The following is a 23,086-nucleotide window of genomic DNA, read 5'->3' as shown; positions in this document are numbered from 1 at the left end:
TCTTGTCAAGCTCATTAATAAAAGATTTCAGTGTCTACCAGGGAATATGATTTAGAGAATGTTGCTCTAATGCCATTATTTGACACATGCATACAAAGTCAACACAGACTCACATCCGTATCTGAGAACAGCTCATGCCAAAGTCTGATCTCCCCCAACATTGTGTGCTCAGCTGTGAGCAACACCTAAGAGCCGACTATTGACAAGTATTGTAGCAGTACACAGCGTGAGTGGCCCCGGGGCTGTGTACGGGATGGAGCGTCGCACAGAACTATTGACTGAGTTAACAAGGAATAAATGAGTGCTGTTGTTTTTCTGCATGTTTTTCTGACAAACACGGTGTCATATTGCCATTTCTCAGCCCTTTCTTGCCAAGATCCTTTAGTGAGCTCTACACCTCCTCTGCCCTTTCAATCCTTGGCTTATTTCATGTATGTCTTTTGACCAACCTTTCCCTCCCTCCGTACTGTCCCACTTAGTTATGTAATCTCAGCATCCGTGTCATTTGGGACCTCATATTGACAGCTTAGTCCTCCACTGACGCTCCAGCCAGCGCAGTCAGCCACCCCACCACAGGCAGCTGGGAAGCATGACACAACATGACATACTGAAAATGATTGATTCCACAAAGACCATCTGTGTTCATGACACTGTAGCGCATGTTAATGCTTTACATTTGACCTGACCGTCATTAACATGACTGTCAGGTGGTACCTACCAAATTTAAGTTCCATAACACGACAGTGTGTGGGTTCAAAACAGTCCTGTCAGTTGATGTCATATGACAAGTGTTGACTACAAACCAGAACTCTGGGATTTAATACACACTCAGCCGTAAACTGACAAGACCTCAGTGACCTGATTCTTCTTATCTTGACACGATAAGGTGAGGTGGAATTTCAATGATACCTGGTTGCCTGATGTGAACTACAGAAAACTCGTGTTTAAGAAGACCAGATTTTCCAACAGTACAGATGAGTTGGCAAGATTTGTTCTCAGTAAAGATGTTTACAGCTAGAAAACAATATCTCTGTCACACTGTGTCATGTTTTGCCTTGAGATGACTTTGCACAGTAATTCTAAAAAAAAAAAAAAAAGGTTAATGGTGGCATCAAGAATGCATTTGCTGTCAATAAAGTCCTAGAAACGTAGCTCACACAATAAAAAGAAACGTCTATGACCTCCCTCTGCCATGTGCCCACATTTACGGGCTGACATACATATGTGGCCTGTCCCCTGTGGTCTGCACAGTGTCCAGTCACAAGGTGGAGTCTCTCCACCAGTGTGTTCTCAGTCAGTAACCTTAAAGGAGACTCCACCCTGCCCTCTAGTGAACTCTGGTTGCACTACACTATCAGTGCTCTGCTCTGAAATAATTAACCCGCAGCCCCATCTATTGGTACGTTTACGAAGTGCAAACTTAAAACCCAAAGACAACAGCTTTCTTTATAAAATGTTTACTGTTTCAGCTGATATGTCACAAAGAATAATAACAATAATTATATCAGAAAGAATAATAGAATACTTTATTACTGTTTAAAGCTACATTCTCATCCATATAAACATTTGTACTTAAAATATTTCTAGAAACTTAAAACACATTACTTTTGCATTATTTTATTATATGCTTATCTCCTTCTAACCTAAGGGGAGTGAAGCATAATGGAGCAATGCTTCTCCCAAAAAATGTCTTATTAAACACCCCTTGTCCTTGCAGAATCTCAACCTGAGCATTACCTGGCCACATTTCACTCTGTTCTCTCTGAGTCATCATGTGTATATTTCCAGAAACACCACATTCACATTCATACACTTATCCTCAATGCAGGAAACGTCTTAGGTCTGTGTGTAGCGGATAATCTCGCTCAGGTCATAGCCTGTCACTGCAAAGGCATAACCATCGCCGTCACAGAACTTGGCACCACAGATTTGTGTGTCTGTCACACACTCATTGTGCAAATGGGCAACCTACAAGACAATGAGGAAAACACACAGTCAGTCTCATTGAGAGTAAGAGAAAAATGATCTGATATAAGTTAAACCTGGGGGAGACAGCCGTAAATTGTGCCTTGATTGTGGATTTCTGAAGAAAACAAGCTTTGCATTCTGATCTCAGACCAGTTACCTCCACACTGTTGGTCTCGGGGGTCAGTGTCAGGTGCCACACCCTGACTAGAGAGTCCTCAGCAGCAGACAGAAGCTAAGGCACACAAGCAGATGGTCACTTAGAAAAAATCCAGTGCTATGACATATGCCAAAAAAACACCTGAAAATAAGTGGCAACACAATGAACTGTCGGTGAAAACAAAAACTTGACTATCCACTTGGTTTATACAACTTACCAGCCCAGAAAACGGAGCAATGTCCAGCGAGTAGATCCAGCGGGCATGGGCGTTGACCTCAGCATGCAAAATTCCCGTCACTGCCTCATAGATGCGGATCTGGCCGGTGCCATAACCCGCCACCACTGTGCCTTTCCACAACTTGACAGATGAGCAGCTCATACTGACAGCAGCGAGGAAGATGGAGGATCATTGCATCAGTAAATAAATGGAAAACATAATGCACATTAGATTAGAGCAAGGAGGGGAAATGAGAAAGAAACGAGGGACAGTGGAAAGGATCATAAAGTAGATAAATGCATTAATGTATGAAGAAGAATGATAGAGGAAAGTAAGAGAAGAAACTAAAAGGAACTTTTTGTTGGCTGTCATTGCACCACTTCATTTTAGCTCAATTATAATACAATTGACTTCTTACTCAAAGCCAGGGATCTTGTTCAGCATCTGAAATTCCTCCCCAGACTTCCACACACACAGGTTGCCCCCATCATCTGCGCTGACCAGATCAGCTATGCACTCCTGAGGGGAGGGAGACAGCAACAGAGCGGATTATGTAAGTCATAGAATGGCTGCCGTTCCGAGAAGTATTACATAAAACAGTAATTTATTGAGGCAGTCTGTCATTCATGGAAAATCTAGAGCTATCCTGTATCAACAACGGTTCAGATAGAGCCACAGCAGACAACGCAGCACTGAAGAAGCACACACACACACGCCATAGCTACCTGGCTGCCAGAGCACTCCGAGGCCATGTCAGTGATGGACTCCTTATGCTCCTCCAGGACCTCAGACAGGGTAATGTTACTGCCTTTACTGGGAACATCAAATACTAGAATTGCACCAGATGAAACACCTAGAGACACAGAGGCGGTAGAGTTTTGCCCTGCATTTTGAATATATGCATAAATATGTCTCACTCAGTACTTACCCACACATATATAATTCTCCCACACTGCTGATATCCCTCGAGCAAACACGGCCTGAGCTGGGACAGAAATAAGTTCTGTGAGTGCACTAGATTTGGTACAAAAGTCTTGATTAATACTTTCTGTCACACACGTGTCATTGCACAAATGTGCATTTATTACATTTGTTTTATTAACAATGGCTCAACAGACACATTTCCAGGAAAGAATACTTGCGTCATATTCTTTTGTATCATATCACACTAGATCATATCTTATTGTATTGTTTTCATGTAAATAACTCAGACAGTTCAGTATTTGAGTGCCTGCATGTGTGGGAAGTTTACCTGTAGGTGTTTCTGGAGTATCCAGGGCATGCCAGTACACCATGATGGAGCCATCAGATTCATACATCTAAAACAATGAATATATATGGAGATGAAAGGCTGAAAAAACATATACATTAACTCTTTTATGTTCACATTTAAAACATACTCAGTAACACACTTCAGTGTGGAAGTCTGCACCATCATAATACACAACCACAGCTACAGTAAGTATACAAGTAGTAAAGTAACAGCGACTCCTCCAAATGTGGCGACTGCCAATGAGGGCAGAGGAGAGCAGACGCACATCAAAACTCACCTGGATGCCTTTCTGAGAGGTCACCACCAGCAGATCACGAGAGGGCAGGACACAAAATGCAGCCTGTCACAAGAAAACACAGGATTTCTTTATTTCTATGATACAACCAAATGCTTAGACAGTGTGACAGAGAAAAAGACAAATCAGACAATATTATATATTCAATTAGTCCCCTGATTTTAGGACTTTGCGGCAGGACAGTGATCCTAAATATACAACCAAGCAACCATGAAGTTGTTATGGCCAGTCTTGCCCTCAGAGAGCATCACCCAGGAAGACAAGTGACATTAAATTAATGAATTCTTTATACTTTATGACAACTTTATCTACGCATTTCTTAACTTGTCCAACTCCTTTCCTTCGTGCACTGTTCATCTGATTTGAATACATTCACCCTCCCATTAAAGGGTTAGCACTGTCCCTGAAGCTGCACTGTGGCCTCACCTGCATGATGAGCGATGTGCTTGTGGCGACATTGGGCTCCTTGGACTGCAGCTGACGGTGGGAATAGTTGAGGCCGTCCCAGGAGGCGCTGACCATGTTGACCACGTTGGCATGGACCACCGTGAAGTAGGTGAGCCGCCGCGGGGCGATGCGCAGCACGCTGAGGTTGTTGTACAGCGCCGACGCGCTGTTTTTGATCTGGATGCTCTTTTCTTTGTGATACATCGGGCAGTCTGGTCTTAACAGCGCAGTTTGCTGAAATGGCGGTGGGTGGTCTGGTGTCAGCCTAAGAGAAGAAAATAAAGACCACCGCAGCCAGAGTCTGGTTCAGTTAATGTACCGTTATTTGGGAGAAAGTGGCAACGATAAATGTTTAACATTAGCAGCTAGCTAGGTATGTTAGCGAGTGCAATAACGCAGCGTAAATGAAAGAGGACACCGGCTCCAAATTGCACAAGCTCTTACTTCACATTACATAATAATTGGCTTAGCCTCTATTGTCGTAGTCGACCATTACATGTAAGCTTAATGAGAACGAAGCACCGTGGTAGCTTTGTTAGCAACAGGATTACCTCCGCGTCCTCCGCAGCCATAGAGACAACGGCACCTTTACGTGCTACGTCATCCTTGCGTGCTCGGTTGCAGAGCAACCATCGACTGTATGGAGCAAAGGATACAAAGAGGAGTTAAGGTGAGGTTTTGACAGTTATTATTCGTAAAGCCTACACACAGCGGCGTTGCGGTTGAATGGGGATCTGTGAAGTCATTTTATCGGTGTATATTTACCTGGAATTAAATTACACAGGTGTTACTGTGTTTTTCAAAACACCGCGGTGAAGTTAGCCAGTGTTAAAGAGGAACTCCACACGAACGTTAAATCATTTTCCTGCCTGTAATGTCGTGTGTTCTTATGACCTTATGATGTAAATACAGGTGATTTTTCCAACAAAATACTATGTGAAAACTGCTTTTTCTCCTCAAAATGAGCTTGTGTGTGATACTGACTGACCGTAGCTCCATTATGTGCCTCCCAGACATAAAACATTGTCCAAAATCTGACGTTATTTACTGTTTATTTTCTGTAAGGTATTAACGCTACACTAAACGATGGAGGATTATCTTCATATGCAAATAAAAGTCCTGTAATGAATCAGGGAATCAGCTATAGATTTAGATCAATCCAAGGTCCCATGGAGAAACTGTCAACTTTGATTTTATCCACCAGAGTGTGCTAATGTTCATCATATGGCAGTTTCACAGCAACATGCCATGATTCAATGATTGATTAATGTGATTTTTCCCCTGTCATTTCTGTTTCATATTGCACACCAGCCTCTTCGCCAAGATGCCCCGCTCTGCATCCAAGTCCCAAGCTGACAAGCGTGGACGTGTGCCATCCGTCCAGGTGACCACACCTCCAACGCAGGACCTGGAGGTGGACGATATTATCCCTGGTCGCTTAACTCAGGCCCAATGGGTGGACATGTTGATCCAGGAGGATGGAGATGAGACAGTGGGCGAGATTATGGAGGAACTGTTGAGCAAGGTCATGGAAGGCTGTCTGAAGGTGTTCATTGAAAGACAGGTAAAACTGAAACGTTTTTTATTTTGATTTCCCTTCAGTGAGAACTTCATCCTACTGATTGACACTTGTGGAAAGACCAATGCTAAAATCAAAATGATCGTGCGTTCATCCATTTCAATCACACATAACAAACACATATATAATATCCATGATGTTGCCTGTCTTTGCCCTCAAGCTAGCACCTTTCTCTGCATCCTGGGCCAAGAGCTACCTCACACAGATTCTAGAGAGGCAAATTATGTGCCTGGATGAAGGGGAAGGACCAGAGGAGTTAACTAAAACAGAAGATTCAGAGCCTGTGCCAGCAACTTCAGATGCCTGGGCTCAGGGATGTGTGCCTGTTGTAAATGCTATCCCTCAACCTCAGCCCACCTCACAACAGGTATTCTTGAAATGTCTCATCTACAAATTGTGTCTTCAAATTTCAACCAAGAAATGTAGACATGTATCCATGTCTGCATTATACCTACGTCTCTATATTTGTCTTTAACAGGAGGTTGACACTGGCCACGTTCCAGTACAAACAGAGCCAAGAGTCACCGAGCAATGTAACATAATGGCCCAAACAAACAGCTCTCCAAAGCATTTTGAAACAGGTACAAGTCCCAGGAGGCCAGTCAGGGACAAGCACTTTAAAGTACTTAGTCCTCTTCCCTCACCAAAAGTTGATCAAAAGAAAAAGCACCATATTAATTCACCTCCCAGGCCTGTTCCATGCAAATTCCTGCCACCCCTTTCCCGTTCAGCAGGAAAAAAGGTTGCGGAGGTAGAGGGTAAAAATAGAACACATTCAACTGGATCATCATATCGGCAGAAGGACTACCAACCCATACCAAAGCTTCATCACTCCTCCCTGCCGCGACACTGCATCTTTCCTCAATATGAAATTTTGGATAGCAACCACAGAAAACCCAACTACAACAAACCAAGTGAAGCATTCAAATTAGAACCACGATATAACAAGCAGCAAACTGAGTGGACAGTAACCCCCCTGGTGCCAATAACCAGCTCCAAGGACCGTCCAGACAGGATTCAAAGGAGAAATGAGGCAGGCGTGTGGCTGAAGAAATCGTCTCCCTCTACACATAGAAAGGAAGGGATGGTGTCCTCTGGGCCACTGAGGCTGGAAACCATTTAGTTGGCCAAGGGTGCACCCCATTGTACCAGTCCAAGAACTGGGACAACTTATTCTAAACATTTTTGAAGTGAAGTGGCTATATGTTAATGAAGTAAAAATCTATTTACTAATCTAATACTAGGGCACATTAGCCTCTCGTCCACTGCAGGCTAAGCTGGGAAAAATGATTAGACATATTTTTGAAAGATTCTGACTGGATCCATTTTTTCCTCCATGTATTTTTTTTTTTTTTTTTTTTTGCCACTCTGTATTTGCAATACAGTGGTGAGATACAGTGCACATGTATAAAAAATGTAACCGATAAGCTGTGAATACTGAGTATGTTATTGAGTATGTAGTATAAAAGAAAGCTGCATAAGATGAGTGTATGCATATAACATGCACACCAATAACAATGTGCAGCTGCTGCAAACATCTGCCACATATACGTAGTGATTTTAATTAAAAAAAAAAAAAAAAAAAAAGTCAATAAATCAGATAAATATGATCATATGGAAATAGCTGTACTTGATTTTGATACAAGTGTATTTGCTGCGTTTATTTATTTTTTATTATTATGATTTTTTGCCTTTTGAGTGCATTAAAATGTAAGCACCGTGTCCTGAACGCAGCAGTGCCTCCGGAGCGCCAATCACACGCGCTGTGTGGGAGACTGCTCGTGCAACCTACCTTGCTGAAGCCGACCGGATGCTCGTCTAGCAGCAAGCCAATCATCATTCACCGGTGCCGCTTCTGCACCAATCAGAGAACTATTTTGTCTGCTAGCAAGCTTAACCAACCCTTTGCACATGTGAGAGCGCAATGAAGGCAAAGCAGTGTTGATCAAAACTTTCAAAACATCGGAATTACCGTCATTTGGAAAGCAGTTCAGACATGAAAAAGAAGCAGACAGTTATTGAGGACCCAGGAGAGGTAAGACCGGCGACATTTATCCTAATTTTAGCTGTTTGGGAGCTTAACACACGGGGCAGTGTTACTCACTGGTACACGAGTGTTAACTTGCATGCTTTGCCTACAACTTGCAGTTATGTTACATCGGTAAGAATATGCTGAACGTCCTGTACCTAATGCATAGAAACTGAATTATAAAAGGTCGGATAACATCAGTTTTTAGTTAACCTAATTTTTGTACCACTCCCTGGTTACTGTGATTTTTAACTCAAATTAAAGCGTAATAAACCAGGGCTGCGATTGCTGCTATTACATGTTGTTTTGTTATTTTCCAGATGATTCCCTCAAAGTCCCGTCATAAGAAAGAGGAGCAGGTGGAGGAAGATGAGGCTCCCGTTAAAGCCAAAAGGAGCAAACCTGAAGAGGCTGCAGGGGAGGAGGTGGTCTATCACCCAGTGAAGCTGTCCCGAAGTGATCTGTACAGACCTCCATCAGCAGAGGAGCTAAACCAGCTGAAGGAGGCAGAAAGCCTGTTTCACTGCAGCCTGCTCAAAATGCAGGTGAGACTTCCTGACGTTGTCCCGCCATGTAAACAACCTCACAAGCATTCACACACTCCTACTAAATGTGTATAATCTGTCGCTAACAGATGGAAGAGCTGCTGAAGGAGGTCGCCCTCAGTGAACGTAGGAAACAGCAAATAGACTCCTTCGTTCAGACAGTCACCGAGCTGCTCCAGACTGTGCCAGAGTCACCAGAGGTTGAGGTGTGTAGTACTTTAACTGCAAGAAGAGCTGCATGGTTGGACGTAGAGGCTCAGTTCCTTTAATTCATCTTTCTGCGGATTCACACACAGAAACCTCTAACCAGGTTTTTACTCCATCTGCCTGTGTGTCCAGGTCAGTGATCTGTCATGGCTGTCTAGCGAGGTTAAGGTCCCCTTCCTCCTGGTGCCCAAAACAACAAAGGGCAAGTTCCACATGGCACCTCCTGCTTCTGTTGATCTGATCGGCAGCTACCCTCTGGGCACCTGCACCAAACCATGCGTTATGGTGGATCTGGCTGTCACAATCCCAGCTGTAAGTCACCTGTCCCCCTTCATTCAATGATATGTCGTAATGCAGTTTAATGCAGTTAGATTATAAGAGGTGACCTGGTGACCTCTGTTTCCTCATCTTTCTGTTATTAGGATGTCCTCCACCCAAAGGATGTCTTGAATCAGAGGTATCCGAGGAAAAGGGCTCTCTACCTGGCAGGCCTGGCCCAGTATCTCACATCCTCCTCCGACATTGGAACCATGCGTTATTCCTGTCTCCACGGGAATCGACTCCGACCCGTTCTGCTGCTGACCCCTTCAGGTATTGAACTTTTCATTTCCAGCATATTGTACAAAGTAACCTTCTGCATTCACTCTTCATTGTATGGATTTTACCAGTAATTTTATTTTCTTTGCTTATGCATGTTCAGCTGTATTTGGTTTGAGATGTGATGTGGTGTCCCATCTTTCAGGTAAAGAGTCTTCCAGCTTCACTGTACGTGTTCATGCCTGTCCGCCTCCTGGATTCTTCAAGCCCAGCCGTTTCCACCCCCAGAGGAATAACATCCGGACAGAGTGGTACACCGGATTGCAGAGCTCCCAATCTGGTAAGATCATTAATTTTTACGCCCTGCACATTTTCTCAGACAGTCATCATACATACATTCGGGAACGCATTGTTTTTTGACAAAAGTTCAATTTCATCAAGACCAAGTTTGTCTTTTCTTGTCTGTTTGTTACAGAGAGCAGTGAACCTCCCACTCCACATTACAATAGCTGTGTTCTGGGGGATTTGCTGCCCAGGGCTCACCTCCAGTTTCTGTCTGCTGCCAGCTCCCAGTGCCCAGCGTTTGCTGGTGGGGTGGCTTTGCTCAAAGTCTGGCTTCATCAAAGGGAGCTTGACCAGGTGGGAAGCTTACAGCGGCTCTTTGACTTGTTGCACAGAGCTTATAAAACCAAAGACTGATGTATGTGTCAGTCCTCTGACCTCTGTATTACTCTCTCAAAGGGCACTGGTTGTTTTAATGGCTTCCTGGCTTCAATGCTGTTGACTTACTTGCTGACCACTCACAGAATCAGCAACACCATGACAGCCTATCAGCTGCTTCGAAACAGCTTGAACTTCCTGGGTAAGAAAATTTGAAATCTTCTACACCACAGTTTCTTGGTTTATCGTGGTGGCTGAGTATCTTGCGTCTTACCCACCTCTCGTTCTAACCCTCAGCCTCTACAGACCTGACAGTGAATGGAATTAGCCTCGCCAAAGATCCCGACTCTACAGCTGTGAGTGTTTTAGCTCACACTGAAAACAGTAAACCTGTGCCTGCACGTGACTCGCGCTTTTGTTGACTTCTTAAATTAATCATTTTTGTCCCGTTTCTTTATTTTTCTTTTCCTTGCAGCCGTCTCTGGCAGAGTTCCACAACGCTTTCCAGGTGGTGTTTGTTGACCCTTCAGGACATCTCAACATGTGTGCTGACATGACCGCTTGTACCTACAAACAGGTAAATACTGTAAAATCAAACCTGTTCAAACAACATCCATCTTCACTGCTGGGATTAAGTAGCAGGTTTTGACCATTTTCATTCTGGTTCTCAGCTGCAGCACGAGGCATCTGTGTCGATGCAGTTCTGGGACGACCCCACAGTGGATGGGTTTCACAGCCTCCTCATGACACCCAAACCCATGATAAGGACAAGCGACCACGTATTCCAGTATGGCTTTGTTCATCAGCCAGTGCAACAAAAACTAATTACATCCCTGTAGCTCTTACATGTGCAACATAAGCAGCTTAATTGTATTCCTCCTGTCCAACACAAATCATTTTCTGGCATCTTTGACCTTTTAAAGGGTTTCAGTTAAAGACACCTTCTCATACACATAATCATTGTCATGGTCCTTAGGGGGGCACTGGTAATTTTCCTTTCAGAGGAAAACTCAGCCATCTTCATCCTGTCAGCTCTTCTGATCTGTGCTCTTCATCTCCTGCTCACACTCACAGGTTATGTGAGCTGGTGAAGCTTCAGTCCAGCTGTAAGAAACTGAATCTCCTCAGTGAGCTGATGGACAACAGTGGAAATTATGTCCAGGCGGCGCTCCCTTATATTCTGACACTGTTTCAGCAAGGACTGGGCCAAAGGATCCACCTCCTCACGCACTCCCTCTCTCCTGAGCCTGAGGTAGAGATTTACTTTCCAGGGTTACAGTTACCCATTCCTGACCTACCAACTGGCAGAACACGCACACTCAAAACAGTCTGAAAGTCTCCTCCAATGGAGTGAGTCAAAAATAAACTCTTGTAAATCATATTTACAATCTTCAAATCACTGTACTTAACTTTTGTTTCATCTCAGTGGTCTGTGGAGAGTGAAGCTCCAAAACACAAAGCCCACCCTCCCCTCTCCTTCGGTTTGCTCTTAAGGCCGGAGCTGGCAGCCTCTGTCCTGGAAAGAGGCCCACCTGCAGACAGCCCCAAGGTAACCTCGCCTGCCACACTTCGCTGTGCATGTGTGTGCAGTGTTTTCTTATTCTTCCCACTGGAAGTGAATGCTGTCTTCTCAAAGCAACTGTCCAGAATTTACACTTTACTTAACATTTCTTTTTGTTTGCTATTACTTGTTTCTTCATCGTTTATGTGTTGCCGTGCTTGTGCATTGATTTCTTGTTGATAACAGCGGTGTTCTCCTGCCAGGCGGCTGAGTTTCGGCAGCTGTGGGGTTCACGCTCCGAGCTGCGTCGTTTCCAGGACGGTGCCATCACCGAGGCCGTGCTGTGGGACGGAAAGAGCACGTGCCAAAAACAACTGGTCCCCCAACAGATCATCACACACCTGCTGGAGCTGTATGTATTTTATCTTGTCATACCATAATGAGAGACACAACAGACATCACATTAATACTGGTAATTACATCGTGGTCAGTTTGGTCAAGTTTCTATCTGTAGTGTAATGTGTATATTCATAGTAAGAGAGGAACACTAGTGGTTTTTCTTCATTATTTTTGTCATTGTGGTTTTCATCTAACCAATGTTACGTTAAACAGGGCATATTAAATACTGCAGCTTGATACACTGTTAGCAGCATTATATTAATAGTTAAGTATTTGACTGCAGCTCAGCTCACAGCAACTATTTAGGGCGAAAGTTCTAACTTCTTGTTGACAGAAATAAAATGTTTGTAGTATTATTTGCACCAGCATATACAACATATCAACAGTGGGAGAGTACCTGCTGTGTTAATAGCCCTGCCGCCTCCTCATCCTCCCTAACATCCAGTAAAGGTGTCCACCTAACTTGCCCTCAACTGCACTACAGTAACCCTGTTTTAGTACTAGAGGTCAGTGTATGTCTCCATCATGTATGGTCATGCAAGCTATGAATTTCTGTTTACAAAGATCATCATGTCAACATGCTCTGGGCTCAGTCTTGTACGCATTGTGGCAAATGTTTGTCCAGCCTCTGACAATAAAGATGGCAGTGACACCCCAGGTACGCACAAATAGTGTCTCGCCAGAGTGGCCAGTTTAGGGAACCTCGGTCCATTTACCTTCCACCAGTCCAGAGGGTTTATGTCCAACGAGGGAGCGATGTCTCTCAGGTAGTAATCTACCTGAGCCTCAGAGTCCGTGGCATAGGAGGAACTGTAGTTGTCTCCTAGAAGCAACATCATGGTGTTTTTGGTGTTGCTTCTCATTTGCGAGGGCATGGCCACCTGGCTAATGTCGGGCGTGATCAGGGTCTCCTGCTGCTCATCCTTTGGGCCCACAGAGGCAGTCATCACATCTAATTTTGAAACCAGTTCATGCAGTTTAACCTTTGCAGCCAGTCTCCCCGTTGGCGTCAGGAAGCTGAGATGTTTGTGACGAGGGTCCAGCATAGAGGCAATCAGCGCTGGTTTGGAGGCGAGGTCATTCGAGTCAACCTGCGAGACAGCAAAATGAAAGAATGATAAAGAAACATCTTTATCGACATCAATCTTATTGTTTGTTGGTGTTTATTCTACAGAAATCATTGCTAAATGTATTTCAGCCAAAGCACAAATAAGCAGTCAGCGTCAGTTTGTGCCTACCTCCATGTGATTTCTAAGTGACTTCTGAACTTTCACCTTGAACTCAGAGACTTGCTCAATATCGCTCTCTCTCGGCACAAGGTGGGTCTGAATGAGGCTGAATGTGATTGGGTAGATGTTTGAAATCGACACCTCTGTTTCAGCGGATATGACTGTTGTTGCCCACTTCAGCGTTGCCAGCACGGGTGTGAAATTCTCGATTATTTGCCAACAGTCATCTTCAATCTCAAGGGTCTGGGCCTCCTGTCTGCTGGTGACCGTGCGATCAGAGAGGACAGCTTTGATCGCCCACCTTTGCTCAAGTAGCCGCTCAAACATATCGCAGATGGTGTCCCATCTGGCTTTGCTGGACCGGATCAGCTTGTGCTGTGGCAGGCACATCTGAACTTGCTTCTGCTCCAAGGCCTCACTCGCCAGCAAGTTGTGACCGAAGTGCTTGACGAGTTTCCCTGCAGCAATGATGATGCGGACTAGATCATCACTCAGCCCGTCGCTGACTGCGAGCTGCAATGTGGTGGCAAAGCAAGTGGCGTAGTCCCAGGTGACATGGGCGCACCCGTGGGCTGACGGGATGTCCCGTGTGTTGTTATGAACACATGCAATCACTTTCCCAGCGATACCCCAGTTCTGCACAGTGCTGAGAAGCCTCTCTGTGACGCTGGCTGTAGTAACGTGGCTGTCGGACGATAGCTTGTGTGTCTGCAGCACAGCCGACCTCCCCTGCCAGTCCTCTGTGATGAACGAGCAGAAAACTGTAATGTACCTCTGAAACGGGAGGGCCGTCCAGAAATCAGCAGTGAGAGCCACTTTCTCCACTCGACCCAGCTGCATCGCAAGCTCCTCCGCTTTCTCGTGGAAATGGCCTTCAATAAGACGCGTTACATCTCCAGGAGATGGCAGTTTATAATTGTGCACCGTGTATGCAAGCAGCTCACGAAAACCATCACCGCTGACCACGCTGATGGGAAGCATGTCCTTCTCTATCATTCTGGAGATCAGCTCAGTCACCTCTGCATGCGCGGCCACCGACACGCCATCATTGGGCATAGTGTCCGGGTGCTTGTTTTTGATGTGGTACATCATGCTGGTGGTGCTGCTCCTGTATTTCAGCTTGGTGTCGCACATCGTGCAGTGAACCTCGTCGTCCACTTTGATGAAAATATCCCAAACGGAGCTCCGCTTCAGGCGCTTCCTCTCTCCGGAGTCGCGCTCGGGGGCGCTGGGTGACATGATCGCAATCTGCATGATGTCCGCATTAGCGGCGGCGTCCTCGTCGTTGCACTGCACGGTGCAAATCACCGGCTTCTCGTCCTCGTCCAGCGGTGGGGTGGACGGATGGAACCTGCTCATGTGGTTGATCATGGAGCTGGTGGCTCCGCCGCAGTACTTCAGCGTAGCATCACATTTCATGCAGCGGACGAAGTTCCCCTCCTGTTCAAAGCAGTCCCACACAGAGCTCCGTCTCCTCCCCGTACGCTTCATGCTGCCTGCAGCTGGCGAACGTCCGCGCCGACTTATTTTCACATTAGCAAGCTAGCTAGTGTTAGCGGCGACTGTCCGCTGAAGGGGGTCTTTGGGGGTAATAACAGACCGGTTTGTGAGCTGTCTCACTTCAACACGTGCTTCAACAGAGAGCGACAGTGAGGTGACTGTAGGTCGGAAAATAATTATATATTTATTATCCTCCAGACATGCCGATATCCCCGAATCCTGCGTGCGTTATGTGGGGGCGACGGTGGATGACGTCATCAAAACGGGAAGTGAGGTAAAAGTAGCGATTGATTTGTTTTTAATAGACGTTTAATTCAAAATAAAATCCAGGATTTTCATTTAAAATAAAGAGAATAAAGATGCTTTATGTACCACGTGATGGACCTTCTTGTATGGAATATTTTAATTGAACTTCATTTTTTTAGGTGTTTTTGTGTTTTGGATTAAACCTTTAATTAACGCCATAATTAAGTTTTATTTTGTAATATTATTGCTTGTTTAATTAAACCAGAAGTGGGTGTCACTGTTGCTGTTACATCTTTACTAAATAAATATGATAATAATATGATAATACTAATATAATAGACTTTATTTGTACAGCAATTGCAACAATTGCATGTCAAAGTGTTTTATAACAAAGAAGCCACTTGCACCATTTACTGCAGGATGAACATAAAAACAGGACAGAAAATTAATGTAAAATCTATAATAATGTGTTTGTACGGCATGTGTCTGACATGCATTGTGCCCTTCAGGTGCCGAGTACTGGAGAGGAGGAGAGTTTAGTGGTGGTTCAGTCCTATGATGACCTGAGCAGGAAACTGTGGAGGCTGGAGGGTCTTCCTCTCTCCATCACAGCAGTGCAAGGAGCCCACCCTGCACTCAGATACACACAGGTAAAGCCTCTTGTTCTTAACATGGAACTGCTCTCACTAATGCAGTGGTAGGTGGTAGTAAAATATAAGTAACTTTGCCAACACCGCCACAATGCAGATCCAGTTCTATGAGCTTTAAAGTGTGAATTTGGCTTTATGACATTTCTAACATTTCAGCTATGTCTTGCAGGTCTTCCCCCCTGTGCCACTGAAGCTGGATTATTCCTTCTTCGACAGAGAAAAGACGTCAAGATCATTGTTGCCAAAGGAAGGCAGACCCTGTCCCGCTTATATCACACCTATCACAGGTTAGTGTTCAGTTGTTAAGTCTTATTTAAATCGTTGACGTCACTTGTTTTCTCTTTTCCTGGCTGCATGTGTGCTCCTTGTAATTTTTTTTACAATCCGCAAAGACAACAGGCAAATATGTTAAATACCTTAATTACAACCCGTGCATTCAGAGCAGGAAAATTACATCCTCCTAACCACAGGCATTTAGCTGTGCAAACTCATTTACCCATGTATTGGTAACCCTGTTGTTGCAGTGATCTGTCACATGGAGGGGAGTGGAAAGTGGCCTCATGACCGCCTCGCCATCCGCCATATTCGAGCTGCCTTCCACATCCAGCTGGGAGAGTTACTCAAGAAGCACCATAATTATATATGCAGGCCCTGCCCCACACACCTGGATGTGTGGAAGGTAGGTTTGTACATGTTGCACACTTGATTAAGATAAAGGCAATGTGAAACCCTTTTTTTTTTTTTAAATCTGATTTCAAGTTTGAGGTATGTCCAGGCAGTTACTTGCACAGTTTTTTTGTTTGCAGTTCACAGTATTCAGTTTATTCATGCTGTTTTACTTCCCTCTGTTTATGTTTCCAGGACGGTTTGGTGTTCCGTATCCAGGTGGCGTACCATCGGGAGCCTCAGGTGCTGAGGGAGAGTGTGAATGCAGAGGGGCTGCTGGTTGTAAGGGACAACGAGGAGGCTCAGGCTCTGGAGATGGTCACCATTCACAAGCCTCTGCTTACCAGCACATTGCATGGGTACAAATAAAGACCGTAACACAAACTGGTATCTGTGTGTTTGAGGGAGAAATCAGGATTTCTATTGGTTCCTTCAACCTTTTCCGACCCAACACATTCCTGTTCTAACATACTGTTGGTTATATGTTTTCACTTCCTGTAACCTTTGACCTACTTTTCTTCCTGTCTGTCTTATTTTTCTCTCTTCTTGTTTCTGTATTATTTTGCTTGACCTGCGTGCACCTCCCTCACTGTTTTCTCCATCTCGTTGGTAGACTCCAGCAGCAGCACCCATGTTTCGGGGCAGTGTGTCGCCTGGCCAAACGCTGGCTGGGGGCTCAGCTCTTCAGTGAAGACATTGCAGAGGACACAGCAGACCTGCTGGTGGCGTCGCTTTTCCTGCAGCCTGCACCCTTTACTCCTCCGGGGTAACTGGTGCCTCTACTTCTCAACAATCTGTCCTCGCTCTCAGTTGTGGATGTACATTTTTTTCCACTTTCCTTTGTTCGTTCAGTAGGTCATGTGAATGAATTTCTCCGTCTTCCTCAGTTCCCCTCAGGTCGGCTTCCTTCGTTTCCTTCATCTGCTTTCCTCTTTTGACTGGAGGAACAACCCGCTGATAGTCAACCTCAACAACCAGCTCACAGGCAAGTGCGCGCACACACACACACACCCCACTGTGTTACAAAAACAAAATCTCTCCTGACCCCTTTCTATACACACAGCTGACACACTTCAACATCCTGCTCATGTGCATCGTTGTTTCAACGCCAAGTTGAACTGTTGTTCTCCTCTTTGTCACGTGTAGCCGCCGACTACACAGAGATCAAGAATGACTTCATGGCCTCCAGGGAGTCTCTGCCTGTCATGTTTATAGCTACGCCTAAGGACAAAAAACTGTCTATGTGGACCAAGAGAGCACCTAGTGTACAGGTCAGTGGACACACAGTACAAGTACACAGCTGGCACAACAACACATTTATTAGATTAGCACTCAATAACAAAAACGATTAAATATTACAGTTTATCAGTCAACAGGGAAAAAAAAAAAATTGAGAACTATACCATCAAATAGATTGATACAAACACAGTCATTTCTACTGTGATTTTTCTTTCTGTTCGACTCGTAACAGACAGAGAGAATCACAAACACCGGTGCAGAAAGGAGTTGCATGTTCTCGGCGGGGAGCAGTCGCATAGTTTTCCGATCCTTGAGCCTCTCCTTAGTGCACACTGGTCTCCTGGATCACACTGAAAACAACGAAACCAAATTCAAGTCAGATATGGATCCATGATATACTGTTCAAAAGTGGATGGTTAGTGTCTGTGGAAAAACAATAAAAATGTTGCTCTAAACAGATTGACTAGAGGGGTTTTAGAAGCTGAGATGATTCCAGATGGACGGAGTTGTTGTGTTACATACCACAGGCAGATAGCCATGCTTTTTTCTTAGAGCTGGAAATTGATTGTTCTGAAGTCTTTCCAAAACCTCATGTAAATCATTGATCTGGAAATGCAGAATCGTTGTGTATTACTTCAACAAGCATCGAAATACCACCAGAATATCAAATCAAAAACAACATTGTGAAGAACAACAAGAGTATTTCCATCAAAACTTCTGTCAAGAGCCTTCAGGACCTCCTGAAAACATCACTAATGCTTTTTGGAGACCATCAGGTGTAGCTCACCAGTTGCTTTTCATTGCCGTCCTCTGTCGTAGAGAAATAAGGTAAATATTTATTTTTGTATTCCTCTGGTTGGCTCTGACCGTGGCTGTAAAAGAGTCCAGTGGCACACAGTAGTGTACAGAAAAGGCACACACACCAGCTTCCCATGGTGCGTAGCTGACCCAGATAAGCTTCCTGTGCTCGGCCACCTCGCTGCCTCTGCAAGTCCAACATTAACACTGAGCCTCTCCCAGCATCCTGCTTTATATGGTGGCGGAGAGCAGGAACTTTGTGCTCCGTGACGTCCTGACAAAGACGTCATCGTGAGCTTATTTCGCCGTGTTCAAGATGGCTTCCAGTGTACTTCGTCTGGCTGCTCGGGCTGCTTGTGTCAGTTTCTTGGTGAACTCACATGCCCACCGTCACACACGTCTGGTTCATTGTGTTTGGAGTTGTCTCAGTGCCTCTGAATGACCACTAGGGAGCAGATTGTGATGCAGTGAGGCAGTTGACAGAATGAATATTTGAGCTTGTTTCTGAAAACACAAGATTCTTTCTGTCAACAGAATTCCTACACAACCACAACCTCAGAAATGTTAATTAGCTCTGTGCGCACCATGGTTCATTACTGAACTAGAAAGAGAGCTGCTATCACATTGTACACTTTCCTGATGAGTGAACATGGGTTGTAGTCTGGTTCACCTCTCTAAAAAGCAAAACAGCGATTGCACCTGGAGGAAAGAGCATCTGTCAGGGGGTCAAACACTGAAATTAGTGAGTTTGAAAGTCAGAAGAAAGTCACTTGAACTCTTTAAGCACCTTTAACAAAAGCCTAAGAGGACAAAACAGCTATTGCACAGTTATCATCCTTTTTAGTTGTTGGGTAAATGAACGCCTTAGAGGAGGAGATCCCAGATAAGACACAAAGATTAATTTACAGAGTGCATGGTCGTCAGTTTAATTCTTGACATATTACCTCACACTGCTTGGGTTTTTGATCCAGCTTTATATCTAAGTCACCCTTTGCAGTAATGCAAAAAGCACAAGGGTGTGCGTTCGTCAGGCGGGTTGCAACAAATACAGTAGGCGGCTCCTCGTTAGCTGGGTATTGCGCTGTATAATGTTATTCATGATGTTCTTGCCTTTTCCTGTCTGCAGTTGTTGGCCTTATTTTATATGTTCTGGGGAATTTATTATAACACATCACTCATTAATAGCTGGTGCAACCACAACGGTAGTCTGTGTATTATATAACATGTCAGAATCTTTTCATTGGGAAAGCTCTGAATAACCAAAGCCACCATGTTTAACCGCTGTGTGTGTTCAGATGCTGCAGCGTGTGGTGATGCTGGCTGCAGAGAGTCTGAAGGTGCTGGAGCATCAGCTGATGGACGGCGGCCAGGTGCAAGATGTCAGGGTTGGTTAAATAAGTGCTCCATTGTCTTAACAAATGCTCCAATGAATTATTTAATATTTCAGCCTTGTGATGCACTCATCTGTGTGTGTAGGTGGTCATGCGCCCTCCCCTGGATGCCTATGATGTGCTGATTCACCTGAACCCCAAGCAGGTTCCCCTGCTGGGCCATGCAGTCGACCCTCCTGCTGTCACATTCAGCAGGGGCGTCTTGACCGGCACTGTGTCCCAGTCTGGAGGGGCCCTGCCTGTCATCGACTACAACCCCGTGTCCCTCTACCTGGCAGAGCTCAGAGTGAGTCTTGTCTGTTCAGGATGTTAAAAGGAAGGTGTGTCGTTCATAACAGCTTGTTGACAGAAGACAGCCCAGCTGCAACACGCAAGCTGCAGTCAGGCCGTTCAGGACAGAAGTGTGTTCTGTGTGACGGCCAGCAGCTTCCTGGCAATAAAGATTAATCACAGAGCAGATAAATACCCAGCGAGCACATGCTGTACTTACACTGTTCACAAACCAGCAACTTTTCTGCTTCATCGTTTAATTTAATGTTGTCCATGTTCTTCACTCTTTAAACACATAACTCGCCTCCTCGTGCACGTACTCATGTGTTTATGGATGTTTCTCAGCCACTGTCTTGACTTGTTATTGTCCCTTTTCCTGCTCTGTCTTTGTCTTCCATTGAATGAAAGGACCCGGGCTGCATTATGCAACCAACACAAGTCTGTTTGGTGCACTGCATGAATGAATATGCACCTTGTTATTAATGATGAGTCAAAGCTGTCAGTCCAGGAACTGATGACTCGACTCTGCTTGTCACACAGATGTTGGTAAATGTAACAACTTGTGGGGGAAGTAACCTGAAATAACTGGTGGGGTTTTCTGATGTGTGCTTTTGCTTTGAAAGGATGCCGTTTTGTGTTTAATAAACTTTGCTTTTGTCCTGGATTTCTGAGACAAACTGCATCCTGAACTTCTACCTTTTTTTTTCAGGAGGCCTTTGGGGACCTGGCGCTCTTCTTCTGTGATCCCTATGGTGGAACAGTGATCGCAGTCTTATGGAAGCCAAAGGCCTTTACCCCGATACCCTTTAAGGTAAAGCCGGAGTCGCTCACGTGCTCTGTCTAAAAGCATTAATATAATATAACCATTTCTCTGTTGTATGACTTCGCTCGCATGTCAACATCCACCTCTCTGACGTGATGTCTGTTCTTTGTCACACGGCACAGACGTCACAGGTGTCTGCTCGGAGCGTGGAGGTGACTGGAGAGGAAGCAAACACTTTTCCCAATGTGGAAGCAATACTGGAGGACTTCCGGGTCCTGGGAAAGGGTTTGGTTAAATCAGTGGAAGCCAGGACTGAAAAATGGTCATTTTAGACAACACAGGTGGTGCTCTCACACACACACACACACACACAGACACACACACACACACACACACACACACACACACATTCACCAGGTATATTTTGGCATTTGACATTTCCACCAGAGAAGGTACAGCGACATGTTTTATTTGTGCTGGACTTATCAAAACAGACCAATGGAAACATGAATTATCTTGTTAACCATATTATGTGTTAATAGTGTTGCTGTTAAAAACCAATCACGTTCGTTTTGCTGAAGCTGTGTCGTGTCTAATAAATGCATATCAAATCTTTTCCTTCATATGAATTTCATTAATTTTGAAAAAGAATCAGATGTATAGAAACTAAAATAAGAATAGAGGTCAAAACAGAAACTATACAAGAGGAGTCGAGTAAAATCGAGCAACAGCAGCAGAGTCAGCAAGTCTAGGATGTGAACAGCGTGCGCCAGACTCATGTATAATATGAAAATGATACTTTGAGACAGAGACAATGGATGGAGAGTGCTGTGAGTGTCCCGCGGGTGCCAGACGCTGTGGAAAGTGTGTGTCTTTGTGATTTAGGGCCGGGGGCGGGTCTTGTCCTCTCTGCCTCTGCCTGCAGGCCGTCCAGTTCCAGCCCGACCACAGAGCTGGCCCTCCGCACCGGCTTGTTAAGTCTGCCGACCTCGTCAGCCTTGATGCCATCACCACAGCAAAGGAGCGGAGCGCCGGCCACTGCAGGCTGGTGAAAGGCCTGCAGGAGCCTGTGGCACACGCTGCAGGATCCGAGTCTCCTCAGGAACAACGGTCCGCTCTGTCCCTTCTGAGGAGGGTCAGCGTTTTGGGTACAGTGTTGATTTGGACCCTGACCTACTCATGAGTTCATCCTTCCACTTCCTCTTGCTGGATGATAACAGGGCCGGGGCCTCTGCTGCTCCGCCACCTGCTTTTATATTGAGCTTCAGGTGATTGTGCACCATGTGCCAAGCTGGTAGTTTCAAAAGCTCTACTGTCCCTGAAAATTGGTCTAAAATCTGAGTTTGGTGTCAAAACAACAGATTCAGATTCCTACATATAACTCAGGGAGTTGCCACATCGTCTGATTTAGCAGGAACTCCAGCTCTTGAGAATTTTCACTTGGTTCGCCGAAGGTCTGAGGTTACAGTCTCCAGTTTGTGTCTGTACTTGTCTTTTCTGTTTATCAAGCCAACACACAAGACAGATGTGCGCTTTCACAACATCGGTGACAAAAGGCAGGTGATGCAACAATAGAGCTTTCCCTGGATATCTGCAATTTGGAAAGACGGACTTGGGCAGAAAGTACACACTTACGTTCATATACAGTAAAGTCCTTTGTTTGTCAGTAGTGTAAATGTAATTGGAGACGACTGGTGTCTCATAATCTGTCATGACCTGGATGCAGAAGGACGGCGGTCTTCTTGTGGGCGGTTAAGGTTGCGCAGCATTCGAGGCTGCTCGTTGCGTGACAGTCTCTCCCTCATTTTCCGTAAGGTTCGTCTAAGATTTCAGCTGAACACCTTCCGTCTGCACTGAAAGGGCAATAAAATCTGAGATGCAGGTGTGGGTTGTGACTAGCGCAGGTATAAAACATAGCTGAGGAGTGATGGAATTCTGTAACATCATGTTCTGAACACAATAATCCTTAGTGTGATCTTGTAGAAGCCTGTATAAACAAATCAAAGTGCAAGATGGTAATGCTGCTTCAAGTGAATATTTTAATGAAGAATATGTTCATATATAGTCTAAATTTGCTTTAAAATTGTGAGAGTTCACTGAAATTAATAAAGAGAGTTGGCAGGTTGTTACAGACTACACTGAATCTGGGGCATCGAATGAATAATCGTAGAAACAAAAAAGGTTTGTTCATCAGTGAGGTGATCCAGTCTGCGGCCCACAGTCGAGCATAAGTCTGCGATGTTTGTCACATCGTCACAGTCAGACACGCATAGTTCGAATGCTCGAGTGTGCTGCTTGTTGACGAATTGCTCAACATGGTGAACAGTGCAGCATATAAAATTCTTAATTGACAAGCTGACACATCCAGCTGTGTCACACGACGCGTATGTGTTTGTGTGTCTGCAGCTGTTGACGGGGGAAACATGTTCTTTTGATTACAGCCCGCCATAATTATAGAGAAAGTGGAGAAAGTGGAAATGTACCAGAGGAGACGGGCTTCATGCACCGCGCACAGGTACA

The 23,086-nt window shown here is 44.9% G+C and overlaps 4 protein-coding genes across 5 annotated transcripts; 2 read left to right on the top strand and 2 right to left on the bottom strand.

Moving 5' to 3' along the window:
* Positions 1-1,441: 1,441 nt before the first annotated feature.
* On the bottom strand, positions 1,442-4,979 carry wdr54 (WD repeat domain 54). 2 transcript variants are annotated; one of them, XM_076730234.1, is made up of 10 exons: positions 4,909-4,979; positions 4,337-4,622; positions 3,893-3,955; positions 3,595-3,661; positions 3,271-3,327; positions 3,068-3,195; positions 2,761-2,861; positions 2,343-2,505; positions 2,126-2,200; positions 1,442-1,968 (listed from the first exon to the last, which is right to left on the bottom strand). In XM_076730234.1, exons 2-10 carry the CDS (start codon positions 4,559-4,561, stop codon positions 1,837-1,839), a joined length of 1,011 nt encoding a protein of 336 aa, XP_076586349.1. In that variant the 5' UTR covers positions 4,562-4,622; positions 4,909-4,979; the 3' UTR covers positions 1,442-1,836. The 2 variants fall into 2 exon arrangements, with proteins under 2 accessions (XP_076586349.1, XP_076586350.1); XM_076730235.1 differs by lacking the exon at positions 4,909-4,979 and having other exon boundaries at positions 4,337-4,894.
* c20h2orf81 (chromosome 20 C2orf81 homolog) lies at positions 4,966-7,515 on the top strand. Its single transcript, XM_076730233.1, has 4 exons — positions 4,966-5,027; positions 5,669-5,921; positions 6,097-6,303; positions 6,415-7,515. The coding sequence occupies exons 2-4, from the start codon at positions 5,682-5,684 to the stop codon at positions 7,057-7,059; spliced, it is 1,092 nt and encodes a 363-aa protein (XP_076586348.1). The 5' UTR covers positions 4,966-5,027; positions 5,669-5,681; the 3' UTR covers positions 7,060-7,515.
* Positions 7,516-7,586: 71 nt separating this feature from the next.
* Positions 7,587-21,164, top strand: nol6 (nucleolar protein 6 (RNA-associated)). Its single transcript, XM_076730231.1, has 27 exons — positions 7,587-7,971; positions 8,286-8,510; positions 8,600-8,716; positions 8,850-9,029; positions 9,140-9,308; positions 9,460-9,594; positions 9,730-9,893; positions 9,996-10,116; positions 10,212-10,270; positions 10,390-10,491; positions 10,586-10,701; positions 10,989-11,166; positions 11,341-11,463; positions 11,679-11,827; positions 14,742-14,817; positions 15,299-15,439; positions 15,609-15,726; positions 15,964-16,118; positions 16,301-16,464; positions 16,719-16,871; positions 16,993-17,090; positions 17,252-17,376; positions 19,438-19,527; positions 19,619-19,819; positions 20,513-20,614; positions 20,749-20,910; positions 20,941-21,164. Exons 1-26 carry the CDS (start codon positions 7,933-7,935, stop codon positions 20,896-20,898), a joined length of 3,450 nt encoding a protein of 1,149 aa, XP_076586346.1. The 5' UTR covers positions 7,587-7,932; the 3' UTR covers positions 20,899-20,910; positions 20,941-21,164.
* On the bottom strand, positions 11,826-14,806 carry LOC143320510 (E3 SUMO-protein ligase ZBED1-like). The gene is made up of 2 exons (XM_076730232.1): positions 13,053-14,806; positions 11,826-12,905 (listed from the first exon to the last, which is right to left on the bottom strand). Exons 1-2 carry the CDS (start codon positions 14,532-14,534, stop codon positions 12,357-12,359), a joined length of 2,031 nt encoding a protein of 676 aa, XP_076586347.1. The 5' UTR covers positions 14,535-14,806; the 3' UTR covers positions 11,826-12,356.
* Positions 21,165-23,086: the final 1,922 nt, after the last annotated feature.

This window comes from Chaetodon auriga, chromosome 5, assembly GCF_051107435.1.
Source record: "Chaetodon auriga isolate fChaAug3 chromosome 5, fChaAug3.hap1, whole genome shotgun sequence".
NCBI lineage: Eukaryota > Metazoa > Chordata > Actinopteri > Chaetodontiformes > Chaetodontidae > Chaetodon > Chaetodon auriga.
Note: the sequence above shows the minus strand (reverse complement) of the source record. Positions and strands in the feature narration are given on the sequence as shown.

What these genes read in the sequence shown, in the direction of transcription:
- wdr54 (XM_076730234.1), bottom strand. Translation starts at nt 4,561, where the DNA reads ATGTATCACAAAGAAAAGAGCATCCAGATCAAAAACAGCGCGTCGGCG. An exon ending in CCTCTCAGAAAGGCATCCAG is followed by an intron (nt 3,662 to 3,892) that starts GTGAGTTTTGAT and finishes TCATTGTTTTAG; the next exon opens with ATGTATGAATCTGATGGCTC. An exon ending in TTGCTCCGTTTTCTGGGCTG is followed by an intron (nt 2,201 to 2,342) that starts GTAAGTTGTATA and finishes TGTGTGCCTTAG; the next exon opens with CTTCTGTCTGCTGCTGAGGA.
- LOC143320510 (XM_076730232.1), bottom strand. Translation starts at nt 14,534, where the DNA reads ATGAAGCGTACGGGGAGGAGACGGAGCTCTGTGTGGGACTGCTTTGAA. An exon ending in CACTTAGAAATCACATGGAG is followed by an intron (nt 12,906 to 13,052) that starts GTAGGCACAAAC and finishes GCTGTCTCGCAG; the next exon opens with GTTGACTCGAATGACCTCGC.
- c20h2orf81 (XM_076730233.1), top strand. Translation starts at nt 5,682, where the DNA reads ATGCCCCGCTCTGCATCCAAGTCCCAAGCTGACAAGCGTGGACGTGTG. An exon ending in AGGTGTTCATTGAAAGACAG is followed by an intron (nt 5,922 to 6,096) that starts GTAAAACTGAAA and finishes TTTGCCCTCAAG; the next exon opens with CTAGCACCTTTCTCTGCATC. An exon ending in CTCAGCCCACCTCACAACAG is followed by an intron (nt 6,304 to 6,414) that starts GTATTCTTGAAA and finishes TGTCTTTAACAG; the next exon opens with GAGGTTGACACTGGCCACGT.
- nol6 (XM_076730231.1), top strand. Translation starts at nt 7,933, where the DNA reads ATGAAAAAGAAGCAGACAGTTATTGAGGACCCAGGAGAG. An exon ending in TCTGCTGCTGACCCCTTCAG is followed by an intron (nt 9,309 to 9,459) that starts GTATTGAACTTT and finishes CCCATCTTTCAG; the next exon opens with GTAAAGAGTCTTCCAGCTTC. An exon ending in GCCAGGTGCAAGATGTCAGG is followed by an intron (nt 19,528 to 19,618) that starts GTTGGTTAAATA and finishes CTGTGTGTGTAG; the next exon opens with GTGGTCATGCGCCCTCCCCT.